We start from the raw sequence: 23,460 nt of genomic DNA, 5'->3' as shown, positions 1-23,460 counted from the left end.
TATATAATATTTACTAACACATTTTATATTGGATTGGTCTCTAAACAAGGAGCACTTATGTCTGGAATAATTTCCCCCTAGAATCAGTTCTGTTTTACCCTGGGATAACCCTTTTTGGACCTTAGGGAACCCCAAATTTAATGTGACAGGTAATTTGAGGAATTTTTACAAATTACAGAAATAAGTGTTTGGCATGTTTTTCATCCTTGACACTGTGATCATTTCTACCCTCTCCCCAGGTCTTCTAAATCTTATTCATTGTTAACAGTAATGGTAAATAATATTATACATCATTGCCAAGACTTCCTCAGTCTACTTGCCTGTACCTTCTGATTCCAGATTTGCTACAATGTATTTGTCATGCATTTATTATTTGTAATACCCTACTTGGCGGCACTTTACAGAAATCTCTGGAACATAATATTTAATTTATATATATATATATATATATATCTATATATATATATATATCTATATATATATACTTAACTATTTATATAATTTAGAACCCCCACTTGTTCCCACCCTGCTTGTAAACCGGAAGAGTTCAGTTTTTTAAAGCCTAATTTTAACCAAAGCATTGTATTGAGATTTTGACGGGCCAGGTATTGTCAAGTGTTGGCACCTATACCCGGAGAAATTCCTCCAATGGGGACATATGCAAAAAAATATTCCTAGTACAATGAGGAAGAGTTAAAGGGCAACGTTACCTAAAAAATAAGAAGTTGCAGTCAAGCAGGTTTTTTTTTATTGCAGAAGGCACAGGCTATGTCCAATAAAACAAGCATGTTGTTGGCAATCTTCTTTATAATGTAAGGGCTCGGTGTATGATCCCAGCATAGCTGGTTGTCAGGAATGAAGTCCCATTTCCATGAGAAAAAGTTGCATCATTCTGGCATTGGCACTCAACATGGCCGAAGATCCAGGTGAAGATGTTGGCTTCAGCAAAGAAGTGAGGAGTGATCAGTTTACTTTAAAAAAATTGCAAGTAGGCAGATAAGGTTATTTTATTCCAAAAGAGATATTGTTTGTCTCTTCTGCAATAGGCAACCTGACAGATGGCAATTTTTTATCTTCTATGTTTAGTTCCACTTTAATTTTACTGCCCATTCCTTTCTGTCCCATTGACAACCACTCCAGCGCTTCATATACAGGTGTCACAGTAACTGGCAGTGAGGGAAAAATATTTACCAAGTGAGTCACTGATAGAAAAAAACCCTGGCACAAATTTGACCTATTCGCTACTATATCCAAAGATATTTGGGTGAAATTAGGCTTTAGTATTCTTGTAGACATCAGTAAACCCTTGGATAGGATCTCACGTTTTCAATTGTTTTAGGTGAACTAAAAATAAAATAGGCACAATAAATAAAGATATTTTAGTAATATAGGACCCCAAAAATGTTTGGTGATGCCCCCCATCTAAGGTACTGGACTACAGGGTAGTGTGATTCTCAATCCTCCCATGATGGCGTTACGGGTGGGCTCCTTGGGTGATAAGATTGTGGTGGTGCCATGATTGCCTCAATCGTTGTGATGTCCCCTTTATACTTATCCATTCTTCAGGGTTTCTTCTAGACAGCTGCATGCTTAATCATGGGGATTGAGAGGAGAAGAATCCTGTATAAAAAAAACAATGAAAAATGTAATACTCAACATTCACTTCTATTGCAAATGAAAATTGTGATTCATGGCATTTCTTGTGAAACCCCAATTTTGCAGAAAAGAAAACAAATGCCTGCAGGCCTTGCAAAGTATTCAGCAATGTTCATTGCATATTTTTCCATACTTGTATTCCTAAGATATTGGTGTGGGCCCTGAAGTTATTCACCCAATATAGGCTCAATGTTGTAAATAACAAGAGCTACCCATTATCTATAGCTTATGCTTGCAAATTTGTATCTTCATATTCTTTTATTGACAACGGTCAATACTATATTTCTGTGTATGTTCCCAGCACATCTGTAATATAGTATAAAGAAGTAAATTTGAGACAATTCCCTGGTGGAGAACATTTCAGGTTCATTGCAGTGAATAAAGCCTTTTATGTGTGCTGAATGTCAGATTCACCAAGATACAAAACATGATCATTTTTTTAATCAATGCAATATACATGCAATATTATTTGCTCTATGGGGCCAATGTAATTTGTTTCAAAGCTTTTTGAACCCAAATATTTTATTATTGTCCCTGGCCTAGAGTACAAATAATTTCCTGTATATAATAGCAGAACTTTGGTGAGTCTGGGGGTATTTGTGTATATCCGCCTTTGTTCTGCTGGGAACAATAGCCAGATTGTTGTGTATATTGTCATATGGTGTCCAATAGGTGTAACATACAGGTGTACACAGCCATTTATCACTTATCGGCTCTATTATTATCTTCTGTAATAAAATATTCTACTTGTCAGGTGCTGTTTATTCATATCATTTCCTCAATATCTTTGGATAATTTGATAGGTAAATTACAATGAAAGAATGACCATTTTGACGTTAGGATTGTCTATTTACCTCTAGCAGATAATAGGGATTTGATCTTTCTCTGTATTTCCTGTGACCAGCACTAAAGTAGATATAAAGTCTAAGTGGGTGTGCTAACACATTGCATTAATTAAACAACTGCCTTTTTTTCTATTTAAAATTATAGTATTCATTTGTTTTTTCTTCCTCTGCAACCCCATTCAGCTAATTTCTTAGGCATAACTAGAAATCAAACATTTGGGCTCCTGACCTTTCCAACCCCTATTTCTCAGGAGGGGAGAGAAACAGGGATTACCAGTACGTGCCCCAGAATACATAGTGCATGGGGTCTATGGTGGGGTCACAACCAGAGCTACTACAGTGTATAATGGTACCTGCAATGCTGGAATACCCCAATATGCCTCACTGCTAGAACTAATCTACAGTACCTGCACAGCTAGGACTATCCACTGCTGCACAGCTAGGACTATCCACTGCTGACTATCCACTGCTGTACAGCTAGGACTATCCACTGTTATACAGCTAGGTCTATCCACTGCCGCACTGAAGTTTTTGACAGTCTCCTGTATTATCCAAGTCTATGTTATATGCATGTGTACTTTCTTGACCATGTACTTTAGGATATCTGACTGCTTTTTTGTGCCCTGTATCCAAGTCTATGACAATCTGCGTCATGTCTCTAGTCTCTAACCAACTTTTGCAGGATGATCCCAGGCTCTTACCATCACCTTTTGCATGTTCCCAGTCTTATATCTTGAGTATTATGAACTTAGTCTTAACCATGTTTTGCAGAATGCCTCCATTTTCTGACCTTCTCTTATAGCATGTAGCCCCTGACCATCTCTTATAGCATTGCCAACAGTCTTTGATCTACTCATATAACATATTTCTAGTCTCTAACCACTTCATGAAGCATATTACCAGTGTCCCCAGTCTCTGTCACCTTTTGCCACATGTCCTCAGTCAGTGGCCAGCTCTTGCAGCATTGCCCCAGTCTCTGCTACTTATTGCAGCATGTCCCCAGTCTCTGACCACCCATCAGCATTTATTGCAGCCACAGAAGTAGAAAGTGAAGACAGCAGTTCCCAGTATGTTTGTTACATTGTTTGTTACATCCAAACCTAAGAATTATATGAGACTGTTTACTTTCTGGGGTGAAAAGGTAGTGTTTAATTCTGAAGAGAATACAGCTGCAATTTACAGAATTACTGCCTTGCTAAATCAACAAAGGTGAACAAATTGTTAGCTGATAATAAAGCAGTAAAAGATTTTTCAGACTACAAGCTGCAATATGTACTCACTATGTATTCAATTTCTGATTCCTGCAGCAGTTCTACTGTTTCTAATAGTCTTCTACAAGGAATCTTCAATGTCTGCTGATCTCCCACACATATCTCTAGTCTCTGATAGTGTTGGTCGAATACTTCACTATTCCATTCGACAGCTATTGAATAGTGAGAAATTCTCCGGGTGATCAAATGCCGAATTCGAACACCATTGAAGTCAATGGTGCGAGAATTGACTTCCATGAACACATAGTAGTAGCACAGCGCAGCAACAGCGATCGCTGCTACAGCGCTGTTACTATTTGTTCTCTAGTTTCTCCATCCAAAACCACTGGTCACTACAGATGGTGAATGGGGACTTGTGCCCGGAGATCCCGCAATGACAGGAGGATTCCCACGGCTGCACAGCCAGGGGAATCATAATGTCATTGTGGGAAAACCCTTAAAAAAAAAGTTAGTTAAAAGAACACAAACATTCAAAAAAACTTTAAAATAATTTTTTTTTAAACACATTTTTTCCCCCGAATTTTTACCGTCAAATACCGTGTTTTTCGGGTCAGGTCTATCCGGATTTCAACAGCCATATTCGGGTCAAATATAAGGCCAACCCGAATTGGAACACCAACACTAGTCTCTGACAATCTCCTGTACCTTGTCTGCAGTCTCTGAACATCTCTTGACCATTACCAATTTTCCAGCCCTGACTATTTCTGGCAACTTGTTCCCAGTCCCTTCCCATCTCCCGTATCATGTCTCCAGTCTCTGGTCATCTATTTGAGCATGTCCCCAGTCTCTGAGCACATCTTGCAGTGTACTTGAGAATTTCTTGCTTCATGTCTCCAGTTAGACCTTTTCTTTTAGAATATCACTAGGCTCTAACAATCTTCTGCAATATGTTCCCAGTCTCTGACCATATCTTTCAGTCCTCTGTCTCTTTTCTCTCCTCTGTAGTTTGTACCCAGCTGGACCATTTTTACAGGATAGCCAGAGTCTCTAACCATCTCCATGTTTACAGTCTGTGACCATATCTTACTGGATGTTCTCAGTCTCTAACAAATAACCTTTGGCATGTTACCAATCTCTAAGTATCTCTTATATCATGTCCCCAATGTCTAACCATCCTTCCCCTGTAGCTTGTCTCTGATTACCTTCTGTTGTATGGACCTAAGTCTCTAACCATCTCCTGTAGTATGTCCAGTGTGACCTATTTTGTAAATGACACCCAAATCTTTCACTTTGTTTACTTTCTGGGGTGAAAAGGTAATGTGTAATTTAGAAGAAAATACAACCATGTACAGAATTACTACCTTGCTAAATCAACAAAAGTGAAAGAATTGTTGCTGATAGTAAAGTAGTAAAAGAATATACAAACCACAAGCTGCAAAATGAAAAAAGGACTGGAGATGGCGATGTTCACCAAGGCTTTTTTTTTCTTAAGGAGGGTATTGTAAATCCATAAAAAGCAATTAACCTACCTTTACAGCCTTCTAATGAGAACATTAACCTGTTCCACACACAAGGCATTCCAATTGAAACAAGTAAACATATTACTAATGTAATAAAGACATATACCACATGTATTGATGTGTGTAGTGAAGGCAAACGTGACAACAATGTCAATTCAAAGTGGTCAGACAACAGAAGATAATTCCAATAAATATAAAATGTTTGCACTCCAGTGTCCCTAAATGTATCTACAATATACCCAAGAATTTCACTTTTTATATTATATCTCCAGCCATAAATCTGTGTTTTTCCAAACCACACTTAACATTATTGTATGTAAAATGGCGCTACCAGAATCAAAGTTTCCTTATTAAAACTTTCAGGACTCAATGACTTGGCATAATAGTAACTTTGCTTCTGTTATGCCTTGCTCATCCATTCTTTTCATATAACATTCATTTTATATACCATATTTCATAACACAGGTTTGGGTAACTCAGCTTTTCTCAACTTTTTTACCTCTGTGGAACCCTTGAAATAATTTTCAAGTTATGGAGAACCTCTACTAAATCCAATTTTTGAGGGGAGTCAATGATAAAAAAAAGTCTCCTAAATTTGTACCTAGTAGACAAAATACCCCCATATGGTGGTGGCTAGAAAATCACCTTTATAGAAAGCAAATAACATCCCTAGAGTAATGCAGCTGACTCTATCAGGAGGCGATGACCCCAGAACTATATAGCCGCCATCTAATGAAATGTCCATCATCCACAGCTCAAGGCATCCCCAGCAACCTCTGCAGGTAACCTTGATTGAAAAAGGTGACTCTAACTAGTAGCCAGAGACCATGCCAGAGTAGGTCTGGTGTGCCAAAGCTGGGGGCATCCTATTTTCACTTGAAACATTAATAAACTTAACAAATAATAAAGTGTTCTTTTTACTGATCAACTTTCATGTTGTCACTTCCTATATATTCAAAATAAATGACTGTAAAGTAAACATATTTACCACTTTAAGTCAGCAGGAGGAGCACTAAGGTTTGCTTATTGCAAGTTTTGTATATTGTAGTGTGTTGGAAAGAACTATATATAGCCAAGTTTTTTTTTAGTATTGGACAGAGTAGAGAAAGATTACGTCTTATCCAATCATAAGATGCCATATGGCTTTTCATTTACATGGATACAGTCAGCAAGTGTACAGCTAGTGCTGGACTTTCTCTTTGGAAATCCCAACATGGTTTGCAAATATAAAAATGTGGTCGAAGTGAGTGACCAATAAAAAAGTGATAAAAGGTTCAACATTGTTGCTGTCACTGGAATAGGTTGGAAAGCTTACAATGAGTAGACTTGTTTTGGTGACCACTAAGAGCGGATTTTGCTTACTTTGGAGAGATTTTCTTTCATTTACTGTTGTGTCTCTTGAACAAGAAGTAAAGAGAAATCTCCCAATTATACAATAGCATAAGATTTTTTAGCTTTGATACCCAGTAACACTGGTGCATGGGGTCTGTGAGTAATACATTCCCTTAATATTATCTGATCAGGGTCCAGATATAAGAGAAATATAAATGGCTTTGGGAATCAATAAAACAAGTCTAAACTTTTCTCTTTTTTTGGAGTGTAAAGGCCTCCCTGAAAAATCAAAAGCCCTCTTGGCAGAAAAATCAACAACCCACATTTTCTAAAAAGTGTTTGTCCAAAATATTTAACTAGACATTTTATTGCAGGTAAAGTGCGATGAAAATATTTGCTGTGCTGGATGTGTGGGCAAGACAAGTATTTGTACACAGATTTCCATCACCTCAAATTTCAAGAAATGCGACTGAAGCATTACATAGAAGTCTGTCACTCTTTAACCTGGCTAATCCCTTGCCCTGCCTTCTGAGTTCATCTCATGGCATCCTTGATAAATAATGAACTATTTAAAAAATATATAACTATCTAAAAGAAGGTTTGCTGAGCGATAACTTTTCCAGGCATTTCTCAGCTATCATGGCTTTTAAATCCCACTTGCAATGCAATTGTGTTTGTCTAAGACACCGTGGTTATAAAATTGTGTCTGCTCAATGGCTCTTCAAAGAAATCATGCGTGGGATCAATAACCTGTAACTTCAAATCATTGCTTCTCTCATGGTCCTTTTCCATAACCCAGGAATGAGGGAGCCAAGGAATTTTGTGTGATAAAATATTCAGCCTTTTGGTTTGGGCAAAGCAAAGGACCTGACTATCTTCACAAACAGTGCAGTGATCTCCACAGCTCCTTTTAGCCCGGCGCACCACCCGGCAGCTTTCAACTTGTTATTATTATTATTATTATTATTAAACTCGTTTTTTCAACCTGTGTTTTTGGGTAGTTACAGAAGAGATGAGTTGCAATACAAGGGCTTCCACCTAGCTACAATTTATTACCACCCAGCTTTAAAAAGTTTCTGGGTTGTGCAATGTAAATCAATGAAAGCAGCTGCCTAATATCGTGCCACTAAAACAGTTGTGACCTGATGGGAAATGGACACCATAAGCTGGCCTTTGGTGTATGGTACCCAGACATTAGCAGCAGTTACAAGGTCTCCACTGGTCTGCTTTCCTATAGTGCATTCTGCTGACTTCAGGTAAACAACATTGCTCCATGGTCCAGGTTTGACGCTCACTTGCCCGTTTTAGGTTCTTTCAGCGGTGGACAGAGGTCAGCTTGGGCTCCCTTGACTGGTCTACAGCTACTCAGACCCATTTACAGCAAGTTGCAATGCACAATTTGTTCTGACACTCTTTGTCATTTACAGCATTTTTTCAACAATTTGATGGCTAGGTTCACCGACCCATACCTGCACCATTGTGTCTTGGGTTCCGATGGCCCTGCCTTTGGTGTACCAATTGTTTGTCTTTGGATCTCTTTGGTCAAAACTGACCACTGCATCCCAGAAACACCCCACAAGACTGACTGTTCACTTGCTGCCTAATATAAAAACCCCTTGATAGGTGCCATTGTAATGAGGAAATCAGTGCCGTTCACAAAAATACGAAATCAGTCCTCCGTTCTGCCTAAAAAGCATTCATACCTGTGGGACGACTTTCCATAAGATTTGTATAAATGGAAAATTGTTCCCATTTGGCTAGAAGAGAAATTCTGAGGTCAGGTACTAATGTTGGATGATCAGACCTAGCTTACATTTGGAATTCCAATTTATCCAAAAGGTGTTCAGTAGGCTTGAGGGCTATATGTTGGCAACTCAAGTTCCTCCACACCAAATTTGCTAAACCATCTCTATATGGAGCTGGCTTTGTACACACAATGAATGTCTGCAAACATTTGGTGATGTGGTGCAGTTGCCAGCATACCTGGAAATACTGTGAGGAAACTTTTCTATAAAGAAAATGTTTGGGCTCTTTTTTGTGCTACCTACCCCAATATCTCATTTGTTGCCTTGGCAGGAAATCCTGCAGGATATAGGAAGGGCATAGGCCACTTTTCAAACTATGGCGATTGTCCTGTAGGAAGACGAACATTTGACAACCAAGATTTAACAGCAGACAAGCTCAGAATATTAGTTCACCTAAATATCATCATGTGAAGTCCTCAAACAACATAGGCAGCCTCCCAAAACTTTAAAGAATAGGGAAGTGGCACTTTTTATAATTTAACTAAGCAAGCAAGGCCATGTGGTAAGTTTCTGGGGCCACTATTTTTGAAGTTATTTTGTCTTAACATATGAATGTTAGGAATCAGCAACAACTTGGCTATGATCAGTGTCGTTGGACTGATGCTTCACTATTCAGATACAAGTATCTATACTAGAGTATAGGTTAAGGGTTAGGTTATAGGTAAACCTATATGTGTATGTAAGGTAGATACCATACAGGTAAAGGGAATGAGTGAGGTCACCATAGCACCCCCTAAAAGTTTTTTATTGGCAGGCCACCAGGTGAAAATTCAATTTTTACATTTTGTACATTTCCATACACTTTAAGTATACTCCTTAGGCACGATCTGGTTACAATTGCAGTGCAAAAACCACACGGTTAGCCACACCTAGGCGCACAGAAATAACAAACCTCACCACAGGTCGATGTTTTTGCACACATTACCCTTGCATTTGCAGTGACAGTGCAATACTTCTTCCAGGATACCAAGCAACCACATGGCCAGAAGCAACATGTCACTTTCAGAAGCCGCACTGTGCAAGTGCATACACAATATGAATATTATTAATAAACTGATCACCATCCAATCTAATTTGATTGAATGGAGCAATTGGGTGCATAGTTGAGCTTGTGGTACACAGCACTTTGCTCAATCTTCAAGTCTCAAAATTGCTCTGAGACTGTTAGCATCTACACTAATCTACACTACAATCTCCTGAATTATATGAAATAGCTTTTTTAAAATTTCAGGTAGGCAGACATTTGTATTAATACCTAATAACAGTTCTGCAATGAATCATGCCACTTGTAGGAAAAGCTGAAGCCTCATTGTGCCTAGGCAGCACAATAGTTAACCTCTCATTTTACCATACTGCCCCTTTAACACCTCCAGCAAAGCTAGCTATGAGCCGAATTAAGAGATTATTCTTGTAAAGCAGAATTTTCTGCACTAAGGAAACACAGTTCATTGTTCCTGCTGGGAAAAGGGTTGGCTGGGTGGAAAGTACCCTTGTCTCTGGCGCAGACCTTGTAAGAGCGATGCACGAGGATCAATATGATGATTTCGTCTATGTTATCACCAGGTACACACAACTATTTCCTATTATCTTTTTACCGACTTTTGTGCTGTAACCATACATTTCAGGATTATTGTCAGGGATAATGAAGAAGCTACACATAAAGGAATGTTTATAAATAAGCAAGGTTCATTTCTGCCATTTTTTAGTGCTGGGTGCAGGGGGTCAATGGCAGCTTATGGTAATAAGGCCTTTAGTCTAAAAGCCTCATTTGTATCATGGTAAATGTGCAGCAAAGCTACATGGCATATGAAGATTGGTTGGGAAATGCCATTCTTATTATTGATTTAGAATGGGCCGAAGCAGCAATGTATAGCAAGGTTAAATATAAAGCCAGAAATGGATGCATTCTGATTGTCAATCAGATATCTGCTGAAATCAGTTCCATATCAAGTGGCGAATATGGCAAATAAAACAATTGATTATCCCTGATCGTCTTTTGAAATGTTGATCCTTATTATACATCTAGTGGTTGATGCCTATCATCATGGACAGGGAAAAGTTTTCAACCAGACGCAACTTGTAGACTTATCACCCAGTTCTGGGCACTTGATAAATTAAACAAAAATTGGGTTCCCCCCATCTTCCTTTGCCAACTGCATCAAATATATTGCTCAATTTGACAAAAAGGTGATATAACGTAAATCTCCATGGACTGGTACACCACTTCCTGTAATGAAGATCAGTCTTACAATTCGTCATTCTTTGACCAGTCATGTTGCTCTGTCTATCATATAGTATATAATGCAGTAGTATAAAGCAACCACTCTCATCCGAATCTGTCTATAAACGTTGGTTGTATGTGGACAAGGTTTTCAGTTCTCTCCTGCTTGTACATATAAATTATTCTATAAATGATACAAAAAAGGATACACTGTGGTAAGGTTTCTTATTAATAAACCCTCATGCATATATAAAGGAAAATGTAATAAACTATAGGAATTTCTCTGTAAAGTGATCTTGATAATAGCATAGGATTTTCCACCCATTTGGGAAATATAGGAAAATGAGTTATTTGATTGGTTGACACTGGCACCATAAACTGATGTCTCTTGGTTCCACCCCTGAGGTTCTAGTAGCTCAGTAGCTCATTCACCTGTAAATAGACCAAGTTTGTTTCTTTCTAGACATGGTCTACATGAGACATCAAATGTTTCTTCCATCTATCTGCCCAGAGAAGTGTCAGTTCAGTGCTTTGTTTTACTCGTAATGATCTATTGTGGACGACATAAGTGACTTATTTACCGTTATCCAGCGCCAAATATAGCTCTTCTTTTATGACGGCAATCAGAGTTTAGGTAAATGGTACTTTTCAAGAGGTCTACAAAGGGCATTTCTGCTTTGGGAAGGGAAATATTTGTAGAGAGTAAAACATTTATAGGGTGAGGATTTCAGTTTATGAATATTACCAGCACACCTAAGTATAATGAAGCTTATTTTTTACAACTTACAATTGTAATTTTCCATTACACAATAAAATATGAATGTATGTCTTGGAAGTAATAATTAATAAAAACGTTCATGTATTACTTTTATATAATGCTGTGTGTAATTACTCATAAACCTTACAAATGAATTTCTCATCATCATCATGCTTATATTTGAAACATCAAGGAGTCTATAAATAAAGCACTGAAACCTTTCCCGGTGGAGAATCTTTTACGGCAGTAAATGATTCTCCACCAGGGAATGTTTCAGTAAATTCCAGATTTGCTGCTTTATAAATAGTCCCCCAAAAGTTTTTGGTAACACACAACAGAGGGGTGACAGTTGTTGATCACAGGAGTGGTAACTTCCTGCTGTGTTTCTATTACAAGAAGCAAAAAAAAATTTTCTTCTCACTTGGACACAATCATGCCTGACGAGGGATCTAATCATTCCCTACTTCATCATAAATCCCCTGTAACTTAAACTGCGTACCTGTTACTATTACTGGTCACAGGGATGAAATGACATCAGTGCAGTGATTCTCACGCCTATATAACCTCATTATCTACATTTATCTGTAATGTAATAATAATGACTCCGTTACTTGCATTAAATCATTGTTTCATCTTGGCCGAGTAGTATTTTTAGAATTCTCTAATTATGAGGTAATAACTGTTTTTGTGTTCTGTTGAATTCATTGGAGGACAAATTGATTACATTTAGAGAAAATACTGAAATTGTTGAAAAAGTTTAAAACTCGTTTATTATTTTTTTGCTTTCTGAATCCTTTTGGGGGGACTTTATGTCCTGTCCTCAAGATGGGACAGGAAGTACAAGGAAATCTCTATAAAGGCAGCACGGTGGCTCAGGGTATAGCACTCTGCCCTTTGCAGCACTAGGTCCCAGGTTTGATTCCCACCCAGGACATTATCTGCATGGAGTTTGCAGGTTCTCCCCATGTCTGCATGGGTTTCCTCTGGGTACTCTAGTTTCCTCCCACATCCCAAAAAAACATACAGTTAGGTTAATTGGCTTCTCCCTAAAAATTGTCCTTAGACTACATTAATGACATATGACCTATGGTAGGGACATTAGATTGTGAGCTCCTTAAAGGGACAGTTAGTGACATGACTATGGACTTTGTACAGCGCTGCGTAATATGATGGCGCTATATAAATACTGTGTGGTAATAATAATAATATTAATAAAGGAAGGAGAGATCCCCTCCTCCATAGGTAGCACTGGAACAACTTAGAAACCCTGTGGTCAATTACAAGTGTCAAGAAGGAGCTCAGATCTCTTACTCCTGATGTTCTACAACTCCCAGCTACTGTCAGAGAAATGGATGGCATAAAACACACATCAATGGAATCTGATAGCAGATTCGAGTTCTTTAAATTTGGCCTTATTTACTCTCATGCCACAGATAAAAAATTATTATTAAAGCCTGCAAATTAGGCAGCACTTTCCAGAGTACGTAGCCATGCCACTTACTGCCTTAGAATTAATCGATCCCGCGTGGCTCCCCACAGTAGTACTGCTTACTGCCACCCCCATTCATTCCATGTGGAGCAGCCAGGAAAGCCACACATACGGGTAGACATACAAACCCCATGCAGGTAGTGTCCTGGCTAAGATTTGAAGCTACTAGCATTGCAAAACAGAAAGCCTTATAGAGCAGCAACCACTGGCGTATGGTACAGGTTGTCTCAGCTCAGTCAATATTGCCCAATCAATTTGTTTTATAAACCTGGGATAAATAAGGCAAATTGCTGAAACCAAAAAAATGAACTTTTATAACCCGAATGGGGAGATCAGATCAAAATGAACTTTTTGCCACCTGTGTTACACTTGTCAATACGATCCCCATTGCACACTATAGATGTGAACTATAAATAAATAAATATATAGTTTGGTATGTGATCAGTTTCTAAGGGATAGGATTCATGACTACTTAGGTAGTGTTGCCGAGGCTAAATGTCTAAAGATAGCCTAATTGTCACAAACTGGTTGCCTGCTGACATGACACTCTTTTCCATTGGGGTTAACTCATTGGGGTTATCTTGGGTTTTTAACATATTACCCAATAACTGATCCTCACCAAGCAGTCAATCTAACAAGTTCCACCAGTGTTTTTACCAGGACTGCCTTCATGGAAAATAAAGCTTGAACAAGTTTATTCAGACCACTGCCCCCCCCCCCCCCCCCTTTTTTTTTGTACAATTCTGGCATTCGGGTACAAGCTCAATTACTGTTCTTCTATCCTTTTAACTTTCATTGCTTCCTGGTCAATATACCAAGGTCTCAACTCCCCTGAGAAAGCCCACAAGGGCGAAACGCGTCCATTAACAGGAAAATCACCTATATTGACCCTCACTTTACTGGAGTTTGCTGTACATTGTAACCAACCTGATGTATTGTATCTAGATTCATAATGTCAGAGTACTAAAACCTTATATGTATGTATGTTAAGACATTTATTTTATCCTATTGAATATAAAAAAAATATTTTATTCAAGTTTATCATACTGCCTTAAAGAGCCACTTTTCTCTTCATCCTCTCCTATCTTTAAATAAATAAATATATATATATATATATACATATATATATATAAAGAGAGGGAGGAAGATAGCAGTTGTCGTGTGTAGACATTTTCTTTGATTCTTGTGTCTCTGGCTCAGAAAATTAGGACAAATTTCCCTGGTAAATTTCCACATGGAACACTTTTCCCCAATGAGAAATAATAAAATAAATGAATGTGAAAATGTTTTAGATAATGCTTTTGCTAAAAGGGAACTTGCTTAATCTCTCTCCTCACCCCCTCTTACCTTATGCACCAGAGATATACCTGAGACTGCCATTTAGGTCCCTCACCAGCGCTATTTAAGAACTCAGAGGACTGCACCAGTAATCTGCCCACACTAGCTGGACCCCAACAGTCCCCATTTTGCAAACATCATTCTCTTATGGGTCCAGAGGATATTGGACAGCCAATATAAAATTGTTCACAATATGCAGTTAATGATGTGGGCAACTAAGTAAGGTCCACGTACAAGCAAGAACATAAAAGCCTGAAGACTAAAACGTCACATGACCATGGGTTTAGATGAATATAAGGGGTATTTGGGTAGCGTTAGGTAGGAAGTAATTGGTGGGGTTTGATGTCTGTTGGGGCAGCCCCAGAGTCATATGGTCATCCTGTCTGGGTTGATCCTAGTAAACCACAGGCTGATCTAAATACATAGCAGTATAGACACACTGTAATTTGGGCAGGTTAGTAATAATTAGGGTGGTGGAGAACATTTTTTTCATCTAGTCTCAAGTGTAATCAAACTGTTGTTTGCCTCACTTTTACATTTTAGTTGCTCTAAAAAAATGAATTGTTGACTTTGCAATGATTGAACAGACCACCTGACCTGACCTAAACTTCTAAACCTGAAGTTTAGATAGCGGTAAACAAATCTCTTTGAACAACCTAAGAGGCCACGCAGTGACCTACAGTAAACTGATCTGTTAATTTTCTAACCCCAAATCTGCAGAATGTGCAGTATTCACCAACCAGGGAGAAACACTGTCAACGTTTAACTGCATCTCATAGGTGTCCTCATCTGATGCATTAAAGTGAACCTGTGCTGTATCAGTGATGGATGTTCATGCCTATCCGTCCCATAGTTCTATTTGTCTGCCTGGAGTTTTTAGTTGGAGCTTTCACATAGCAGAGGACCATTCCGCCTATTTGGTAGCATTAGGTGCCTAGCCAGCCAGAAAACAATGGCGGAAGGGTAAATGAGTCCCATGATTCTTTATACCTGGAGGCTCCGCATATGTCATTTCATATCCACAGACAAATAGAAGAGGAGCCAATGGATGACACATATGACCAGATAGTGGAACTAGCGAGTGAACCTATTACTTTGACCTACATGAGTAAAGGACAGGTTCGCATTACTTGGGTTATAGATTCTCTTTAAACTATGTTTATTCAGACAATCCTAAAGTCGATGAAAAGAATGGTGGTTATAAAAGAAAAATCCATAAATCCATAGTTCTGACTTGATACTAGCCCTGTCTGTTCACTAGTGTTACCCCCTCCCAAAAAAAACATCACCAGCATAAACTTTGGGATAAACCTGCACCAACCCTCCTTTTCCATCTATGGACAACTGGACTCCATCAGATCAAGCAGACCTTCAGATGTGGCTGGCAACTGGCTCTCTATTAAGAAGGATAGGATGAGTTTAATCTTTATTACACAAGGTTCAGTGAAAAACAAAGTGAGTGTACTGAACAATAAGTAACTATTTTATCAGCAATTCTATGGATATCAAATTCTCAGAAAATGACAGAATGATAGTAAGGATGACTTAACCCAACAAGGGCTGAATCAGGGAGAAGGTCATACTAGACATACAAATTGCAGACAAAGCTTTGGGACAGCCAGAGTCCCATTGGAATCCAAAGGGTGGCTCATACAGCAATGTATATTACTCCTTTCAAAGAAAAAGTTGACAAGTTCCTTGTTCAGGGGGCAAACACAGCACCCTGGTCACCTAAAGTTGATGTAAACTTGAAGTGGCTGACATTTTGGTTTGTTGGCACTGTATATTATAGACAACTGCTTCTTAGCCCCAATGATCTTCTTCTACATGGCATTTCACAGAGCAAGTTTCACAATGGTGACAACAGTGACTTTATGTTGAATTTGCCATTAGTGACAAGTTCCTTTGGAAATAGTACAGCCCTTCTATAACTCTGTACTATATGTCACCTGAACTGGAAACCAAAGCAATAGGGGAAGTGATAGTACGTGGCACCTTTTCTTTCCCTTTCTCCCAATTATAAAAGTTTTAGGGAGTTCTGCAATCAATATCAATAAATCCCAACTGTTTTTGTAAAGTTTTTTTTTTGATGAGTCAGATCGAATTTGGCTCCCAAACAGGGTGAAATAAGGTTTGAAGCATATCAGATTTAACAAGACATTGCACAAAATGCCCTCTAACCTGTATTCCCTGATAAGAATGGAGCTCATGCTATACGCCTGCACCACATCCCATCAAAATAGCATTACTAAATAAATAATGACAAATGCACTGATTAGAGTGAGCGTGGTTGACTGAAAGATCAGTGCTGGAAGTTTCTTTACAACTTTCATGTCACAAGCTGTCCATGTCTAGATTAAACAGTCACTTTACCTAAACCACATCATTTTTGTAAACTGGTTTACGATAATTACTGATTATTATCCTTGAAAAGGACATGTGCTAGAAAGCTTCACCTGGTTTTCTGTGTCTCACTAGAATAAAAGGGAGGACTTTATATACGGGTGAAGAGAGGTCCATAGGAAAGGTGTGGACTTCTGTGCACTATGCTAGCACTACGCTGTGATAACAGATAGCAGAACAACAGTAAAGAACATCCATAGCTTGCCATTTATTCCTTATTATTAATTTCAAGACATAGCTAAACGTTTCTTTATGAAGGAAGCTGCTGACTAATGCTGAGTGGTTTTGCTTTGCTCATACCAGGACATGTCTGAACATAGCAGGCCCATTGTCTTTTATTGTTCAGACCAGGTCCCTCATCTGCAGAGCGTTCCGATTGAAATATGAATTCCTACAGATTCTGAATGGTCAACGCCTATATCTATGAGTGCAAATCACATAAGCAACATATATATATATATATATATATATATATATATATATATATATATATATATATATATATATATATATATATATATATATATATATNNNTTACATATATATATATAGATGTATATATATAGATGTATATATATAAATATATATATATGTTGCTTTGCCAGATTTTAAACACGTCAGCTCCAAACTTTTTCTGTAGAGAGTATGGGAGGATAAGAAGACTCCAGGGAGGCTCTGTGGACAATTGTTTTACCAGACAGGAAGTTAGAGGACCTCTTCAACCACTACCCCAACAGAAATTATAATTCACTTTAGATAGAATTATATATTGAGAATAGAACCATGTCTGATGTGTATTGCTGTTTGTTTTAGTTGCACATTTTCCCTTTATATTCTATTCAATGAAACTTTCCCTTTACCTTGAGAAAGAAAAAGAAGGAAAATGTTTCTAACAGACACCTGGATAGAAGTAAATCCCCGACTAACTGATTCCAGAGATGACAAAAAAAGTTATGAGCGGATATACACTTTAACTTTTAAAGTTCATCAGTTTATATCGGAGTTGTTACTAATATTCAAACAAAGCTGTAGAATAGATACATAGATTACTATTTTCCCATTTACACAAGCCAAACGGTACCAATATTTCAAAGCCAAATTAAAATTTCAAGCCTCTGTATAGCTAAAATTATTGACATTGTTTTATCAGCACAGCACAAATATATTAGGTTTAGCTTAAGCCTAATGAATATAGCAATATCCCCCCTCGAAACAGGTCAACAGGTAAGCCTGTGTTTTAGGATGCAACTTACCTGCTTGTCTTACTGTTTCCATTCAGTTATTCCACTTCATGGTCCTAAAAAATAAAGGTATTCCTGATAAAACAGCCCTGGTTAGAAATAGATGTATTCCTGACACATGCAGTTACCAAACTAAGAAAGGTACAAACTTCAAAAAAGGATAAATAGCTTGTTACTTGGAGTTTGGTCAGTGGTCGGAGATCCATATTCTCGAGCGTGCAGGACTTTGTCCACAAACTGGAATTCGTCATTAGGACAATAGGGAAAGTTATCCAGCTTTAAGAAAAAGCTGAACTGTTCAAATCAGTTTTTTTTTCCATTTCAGTACTGTTGATCTTTATCAGATACCTCGATAGGAAAGCTGATTAAAGGATTGCTATTTGAAGCACAGATGACTATGACTAAAGCCACAGCAAACTCCACACCGAATACAGGGCCCGGCAATACAGGAGGCCCTGTTTGGTTATAATGTATAATGATGTATTCAGCCAATGTTATAAAACTACTGTGAACACAAATACATAGTTGTTTTAATTTATGTTGGGGGTTGAATAACTCTCTAGCTTCTCCTTGATTTCCAAATGGTGACATTTCTGCAAAGTACACAGTATCTACCTTTCCTTCAGAGCAAGGTGGCCATAATTGTCTTAGTGCTGAATTCTTTAGGTCCAAGAATTGGCAGTATTTGTGGCAGTTTAGCAGAACTGGATATCCTGACATTCAGGTAATAGTGTAAAGAAGCACCCCCATCTTCCCATTTTTAGTAAGCTTGTAGCACCTTCCTGCCCAAAAAGTGTGATAAACTTCAGTTGAAAAAGTCACCAAGAGAAAAATAATTAAACATGTAGCAGTTTGCTAATTAAAGAAAAAGTTGAATGGGGTTTAAGGGAACCTGTAATAAAAAATCTAGCTACCCCATCCAGGTTCCTTTGCTTTCCTATCCCACGTGGGTCCATCCCCCCAATCTCCACTTCGGACCGTGCAAATATTGATCATACTCTATTAAGTTTTAGTCTACACAAGGCTATAGAGTCCTTGTGTGATAACCTAATTATACCAATGCCATTACATAGAGTCCCATGTCCTTCCATACCTGCAAGTACTGGATTAGCTTTTAGCCCTAAAAGAAACACTTGGTGAGTTAGGGATTGTAAGTATGTGCTGGGAATGGGGGCATGAAAACTAACATGTTGCTTTGCCTTAAGTGAGGAAAACAAAGATTGGCTTTGGAATATATCTAAAATCTGGTCTTCTTTGATTTTTTATGTCTGACATTTCTGCACAAATAAATAAATGCTAAATACAAACCATAAACAATTTCCCAGGCTATTTTTTTGTGGGTTATAAATCAGCAGCACCATCTTAGCTGCTATTATTTAGACAGAGGGGACCCCCTACATAAATGTGGGTAACGACAATCCACCAATTCTTAATCTTGGCAGCGATCACATGATTAATGCCATAGCGTACAGGTTATGTGAACCAAAGTGGATCAGAACATTTATACTGAGGAATATTCATTTTCACAAAGCGTATTGTCGCTTTTCTTTCAGGGCTCCTGTTTATCACACTGCTGTGTGTCAGGATGCAATGTTTGCATTAGTTTCAGAAAACAGCCAGGATAAATATTAAACTTGCTCTCATTTTTGGAATGGTTCTGGGATTCTGTGCAGAGTTTGAAAATGTAGGGATTAGGTTGATGGTATATATTGTTTCCTTGAACCTGAATTACCCATATGTCAATCTTTTCCTACAAATGCTGTGAACTTTAAGGATTCACTCTATCGTATTGATCTAATAGATGTTGTAGGGTAGGGCAGTGACAAAAATAATATATAGAATAAGAAAGTAATGATTAGTTGTTTTGTTATGTTGGGATCATTCTGAATGTCTGAACATAGGGTAAATCAATGTGTCCCTTTGATATCACAAATCAGTGATTGATTAAACTGTACAGTAAGTACATATTAATAAGAGAAAATGTTCCTTTGATTTAAAATGAGATTGGGAATTGGTGATATGTCCTTAGGCCTTTTCAAATCTTCATACTCCAAAATGAACTGTATGAAATTTCCTACCAATTACTTTTGTTTTCTCCCATGATAGACTAATAGGCAATTTGTTAAAACTTCTTTGTACAATGATTATTCCTCAGGACCAGCCTTTTAATCTTTAATTGCAAGCTACTGTAATGTAAGGTACTAGCTACAGAACAACAGATACAATATTTTATTAATTCATTATAAAGCTAGTAGTAGAATAACTAATAAAGTAGCTTGGAATGCTGCAAAATGTCTTAATAGTTGCAAGAACAGGTCCCATTGATTTTAATTTACTACTACTAGCTTTATGGCTAAAATATTGTGAACCCCTGACCATCGCATATATATGCCTAGATAGATATACCTTTCAAAAGACATGGGTATTAACATAATGGGGCCCCTCTGCATCCCCTATGGCTTTACACAACTCAAGTTTTCTTGGGGGGTTTTCTCCAAGATTTTGAAATATTCCCATAAAATTTTGCATTTATTGAGCCATAAGAATGAGAGAGATCAGATACAGGTATAAGATGGGAAGTCCTAGCTCATAATGTGTGTTGGAATACATCCTAAAGACATTCAACAGCATTGAGGTCAGGGCTCAGTGCAAATACGTCTTTAGGGCTTCTGGAATTTGTGCATAAGACAAGACCTAGGACATAATAGGCCTTCTATAAAATGTTCCTACAAATCTCAAAGTGCAGAGTTGTCTAAATTGTCTTTAACGTTGTAGTGTTATTAGCACCCTTCAGTGAAGATGATTGGGAGTTGTGCGTGTCCTTATGTTTTATATTATGTGAAATATATGAACGCTAATGTAAACCTTTCTTGAAAATCTTTGTTTTTTATGTTTATACTAATATACATGGCAACCATGACAGATCTGATAATCAGTAATAATCAGCACTTACCAGATTAAATATTAGCTGGAAATGAGCAGATAACAGTCACAGGGACAATCCAAGATAGCGAATTTTCATACCTCTTATCAATCCATGTGCAGCTAGAAATAACCAACCAATTATGTGTTACAATGATGGCAATACAGCAGAAGTCTCAGGGCTATATTCTGACCTTGTTTTAAAGTGTCAGTCGAGCTAAAACCATTATTTACAGTTTTGCTAGATGAGCCATACCTTATGTCTTACTTTGAATTCACTGCACACTGTGAGCTTTTTACAATCTACATTAGACAATGGTTCCAGTTAGATCGCGCTCATCTTATTTCCTAGCTGATGGACACCCCGCATTATACAGCCTTCCCCGACCAAACAGTCCCTGGCGTGCCTCCTTCATTCAGCGGGTTTCATTTCCTTTATTTGTGGAGGTTCAGCATCACATGTGGGCATGTCTTGAAGACTATTGGGGAGATATCTACACCCCTACTGCACCTATAATGGGGCTTCCACCATTTGTATTTTTTTTAGCTTAACACAAAGGAGCTCCAACACACAAAGTTGGACAGGGTTGCCTGAATCTCTAGATGGACAAAGCAGAGCACGGAATATCTCATCCATTAAAGCGTACCTAAACTCAGAATTTTCACTTTACATAAAAGAATAGAAAACCTTTTATGTTAGGTAAAATTTATGTTTGTTTGTTTTTTTAATGCAACATCTTCTTATTTAAAAAAAAGGACGCAGTACTGCCCCCTAAATCTCTAATGAATGGGAGCGCAAAGCCTCCCGGGATACCTACATCACACATCCCAAGAGGCTCTTGGTGATCCTTCTGCGCTGTGCACAAAAGGGAAAAATTGCGGATCTCCCGCATGTGCAGTGAGATGGGCAAGTTTTTTCCCATCTACGTCACCCGATCACGCGCCTGGGTTGGGTGATGTAGTAAGAAAAACCCAGAAGAAGAGGAAAAGATGGCGGCGCCCGGCATGCTGGCCCGAGGATGGATGCTGGGACGACGCGGGACTCAATGGAAGAGACCTCTGGACCGATCGAGTGCTCTGCGGGATTGAAGGTGAGGGTATTTGTTTTTGTTTTGGGTGAAGTTTGACTTTACTTCCTCTTTAAATATTCAAGGCATATTATTTAGAAATTGGTTTATTCCATCAAGCTCTACCAGTTAGAAAAATATCACTTTAAGATGGCTCCCTGACTTTATTACTGAAGGGATCTTGAGGATTCAGAGGCAGCCTCCCAAAGCTCAGGGAACTTTGAAGGATTAGATGAAAATTTTCACATGCCAAGACTGGAGTCCAAAGAATTGTAATCACTGAAATAGTCCACTGAGGTTCACAAAAATACATATTTGGGGGGGTGGAAAGTTCTCCTTCATCGGGGCTTGCTTTATCTGTTGTGGTGCTGTTCGCTTGCATTGACTCCAAAATTTATGTAATTTCAATTTTTTGACAAATTACCTGATAGTCCTATCATAAAGAACTTTATTTAGATACTGGTGACAACGGTTTGCCCTTGTCCACCAGTTGTGCTCTTGTGTTGTCACCCTGCCCAGCAGGATTCCGGTAGATACCACAGATGGCCCTTTCAACACACATTACAGACACAATCCCCTGTTGTCACCATCAGGAAAACACAAAGTGGATGTGGACACAAAGTGACTGCAACAATATAACATCAGCAGCACTGACATACAGGAAAAATAAAGGTATGTATATAAAGGTATATAAAAAAAAATCCATTGTTTTGGATAAACATTGCTTCAGCAAACCTTATTGAGTTAGGGTTTACACCTACTTTAAACACACATTAATGCCCAATTTTCTGTAAACTGAGCAAAAAGAGGGAAGAGGAGGGATTTGCTGGAGAAGCCACACACCTCCGTTCAGTGACCTTGCAAATGTTGACTTAGTAATAGCTTCACCCTGGTGAGATATTCGTGAACACTTTGTGATGCTATCTGGCAAGAGATACTTATTTTTTTCACCTCCTCTGCTTTCTATCTGCTCAATAAGAATTTTTTTATTACAGCAATTAAATTATAAATAGTGTTTTTTATCAAGCTAGGAGTCCTTCAAGGGATCGCATTGCTATTTCCTGCTTGAGTTTATCTCGTACAAAACAATTCCAGCTTTTGCCAGATCAGTTAAAATGGGGGGTTGTTTAAGAATTATTGATTTCTTACAAAGCTTGTGCATATGTACAACTACCTAGCTAACGACTACCCAGCAAAGCATGCTGGGAGAATGTCATTTGTAGACATGGATGACATCTAGAACCTATTAAAAATGAACAATTTTCCATGAGAGGTATCATGATAGACCTGTTTCTTCAAGGAAATCACAACTTCTGCTTGTTTCTGTACACCTGTATATATGTACATCGGGACGGACGTTTTGCTTATTTGGAGGTAGGGCCTTGGCCAGACTGTGTTTTCAACTGCAGTTTAAAGATAACTTTTATGAAATTTTTGCATTATTACAAACAGTAGGAAAAGGAAAAATACAAAGAAACAAACAATCAAACAATAGAGAGAGGCACGTAGCCGTAAGAATTAGGCGCAGTGCCTACATGACCGGGTGCTGGGGCCTAGCCCAGAGCTTTTAAGGGGTTAAGAAAAAGGGTAGTGTTGCCAGAGGGGGCTGGGCTAGTATACAACGTGGGAGAGGAGGAGATTAGGAATGGGAGA

At 38.2% G+C, this 23,460-nt stretch overlaps 1 protein-coding gene and 1 long non-coding RNA gene across 3 annotated transcripts in view; one reads left to right on the top strand and one right to left on the bottom strand.

Moving 5' to 3' along the window:
• The window catches only part of HNF4A (hepatocyte nuclear factor 4 alpha), a 51,455-nt gene that overhangs the window by 1,973 nt on the left and 26,022 nt on the right, over nt 1-23,460 (top strand). Inside the window, exon 1 of one of the 2 annotated variants that reach the window (XM_072414525.1) lies at nt 7,837-9,932. The exons of the other annotated variant lie outside the window; for it this stretch is intronic. Within the exon in view, the coding sequence (XP_072270626.1) occupies nt 9,905-9,932 (28 nt within the window). The 5' untranslated portion in view covers nt 7,837-9,904. Of the gene's footprint in view, nt 1-7,836; nt 9,933-23,460 lie in introns of those variants that run through there. 2 annotated transcript variants of the gene reach the window in all.
• On the bottom strand, nt 33-17,969 carry LOC140333104 (uncharacterized). The gene is made up of 2 exons (XR_011921284.1): nt 17,831-17,969; nt 33-1,620 (listed from the first exon to the last, which is right to left on the bottom strand). It is a non-coding gene; the product is annotated as an uncharacterized lncRNA (long non-coding RNA).

This window comes from Pyxicephalus adspersus, chromosome 6 (assembly GCF_032062135.1).
Source record: "Pyxicephalus adspersus chromosome 6, UCB_Pads_2.0, whole genome shotgun sequence".
Taxonomy (NCBI): domain Eukaryota; kingdom Metazoa; phylum Chordata; class Amphibia; order Anura; family Pyxicephalidae; genus Pyxicephalus; species Pyxicephalus adspersus.
The sequence above is the reverse complement of the archived record's forward strand: the minus strand, read 5'-3'. Positions and strand labels throughout refer to the sequence as shown.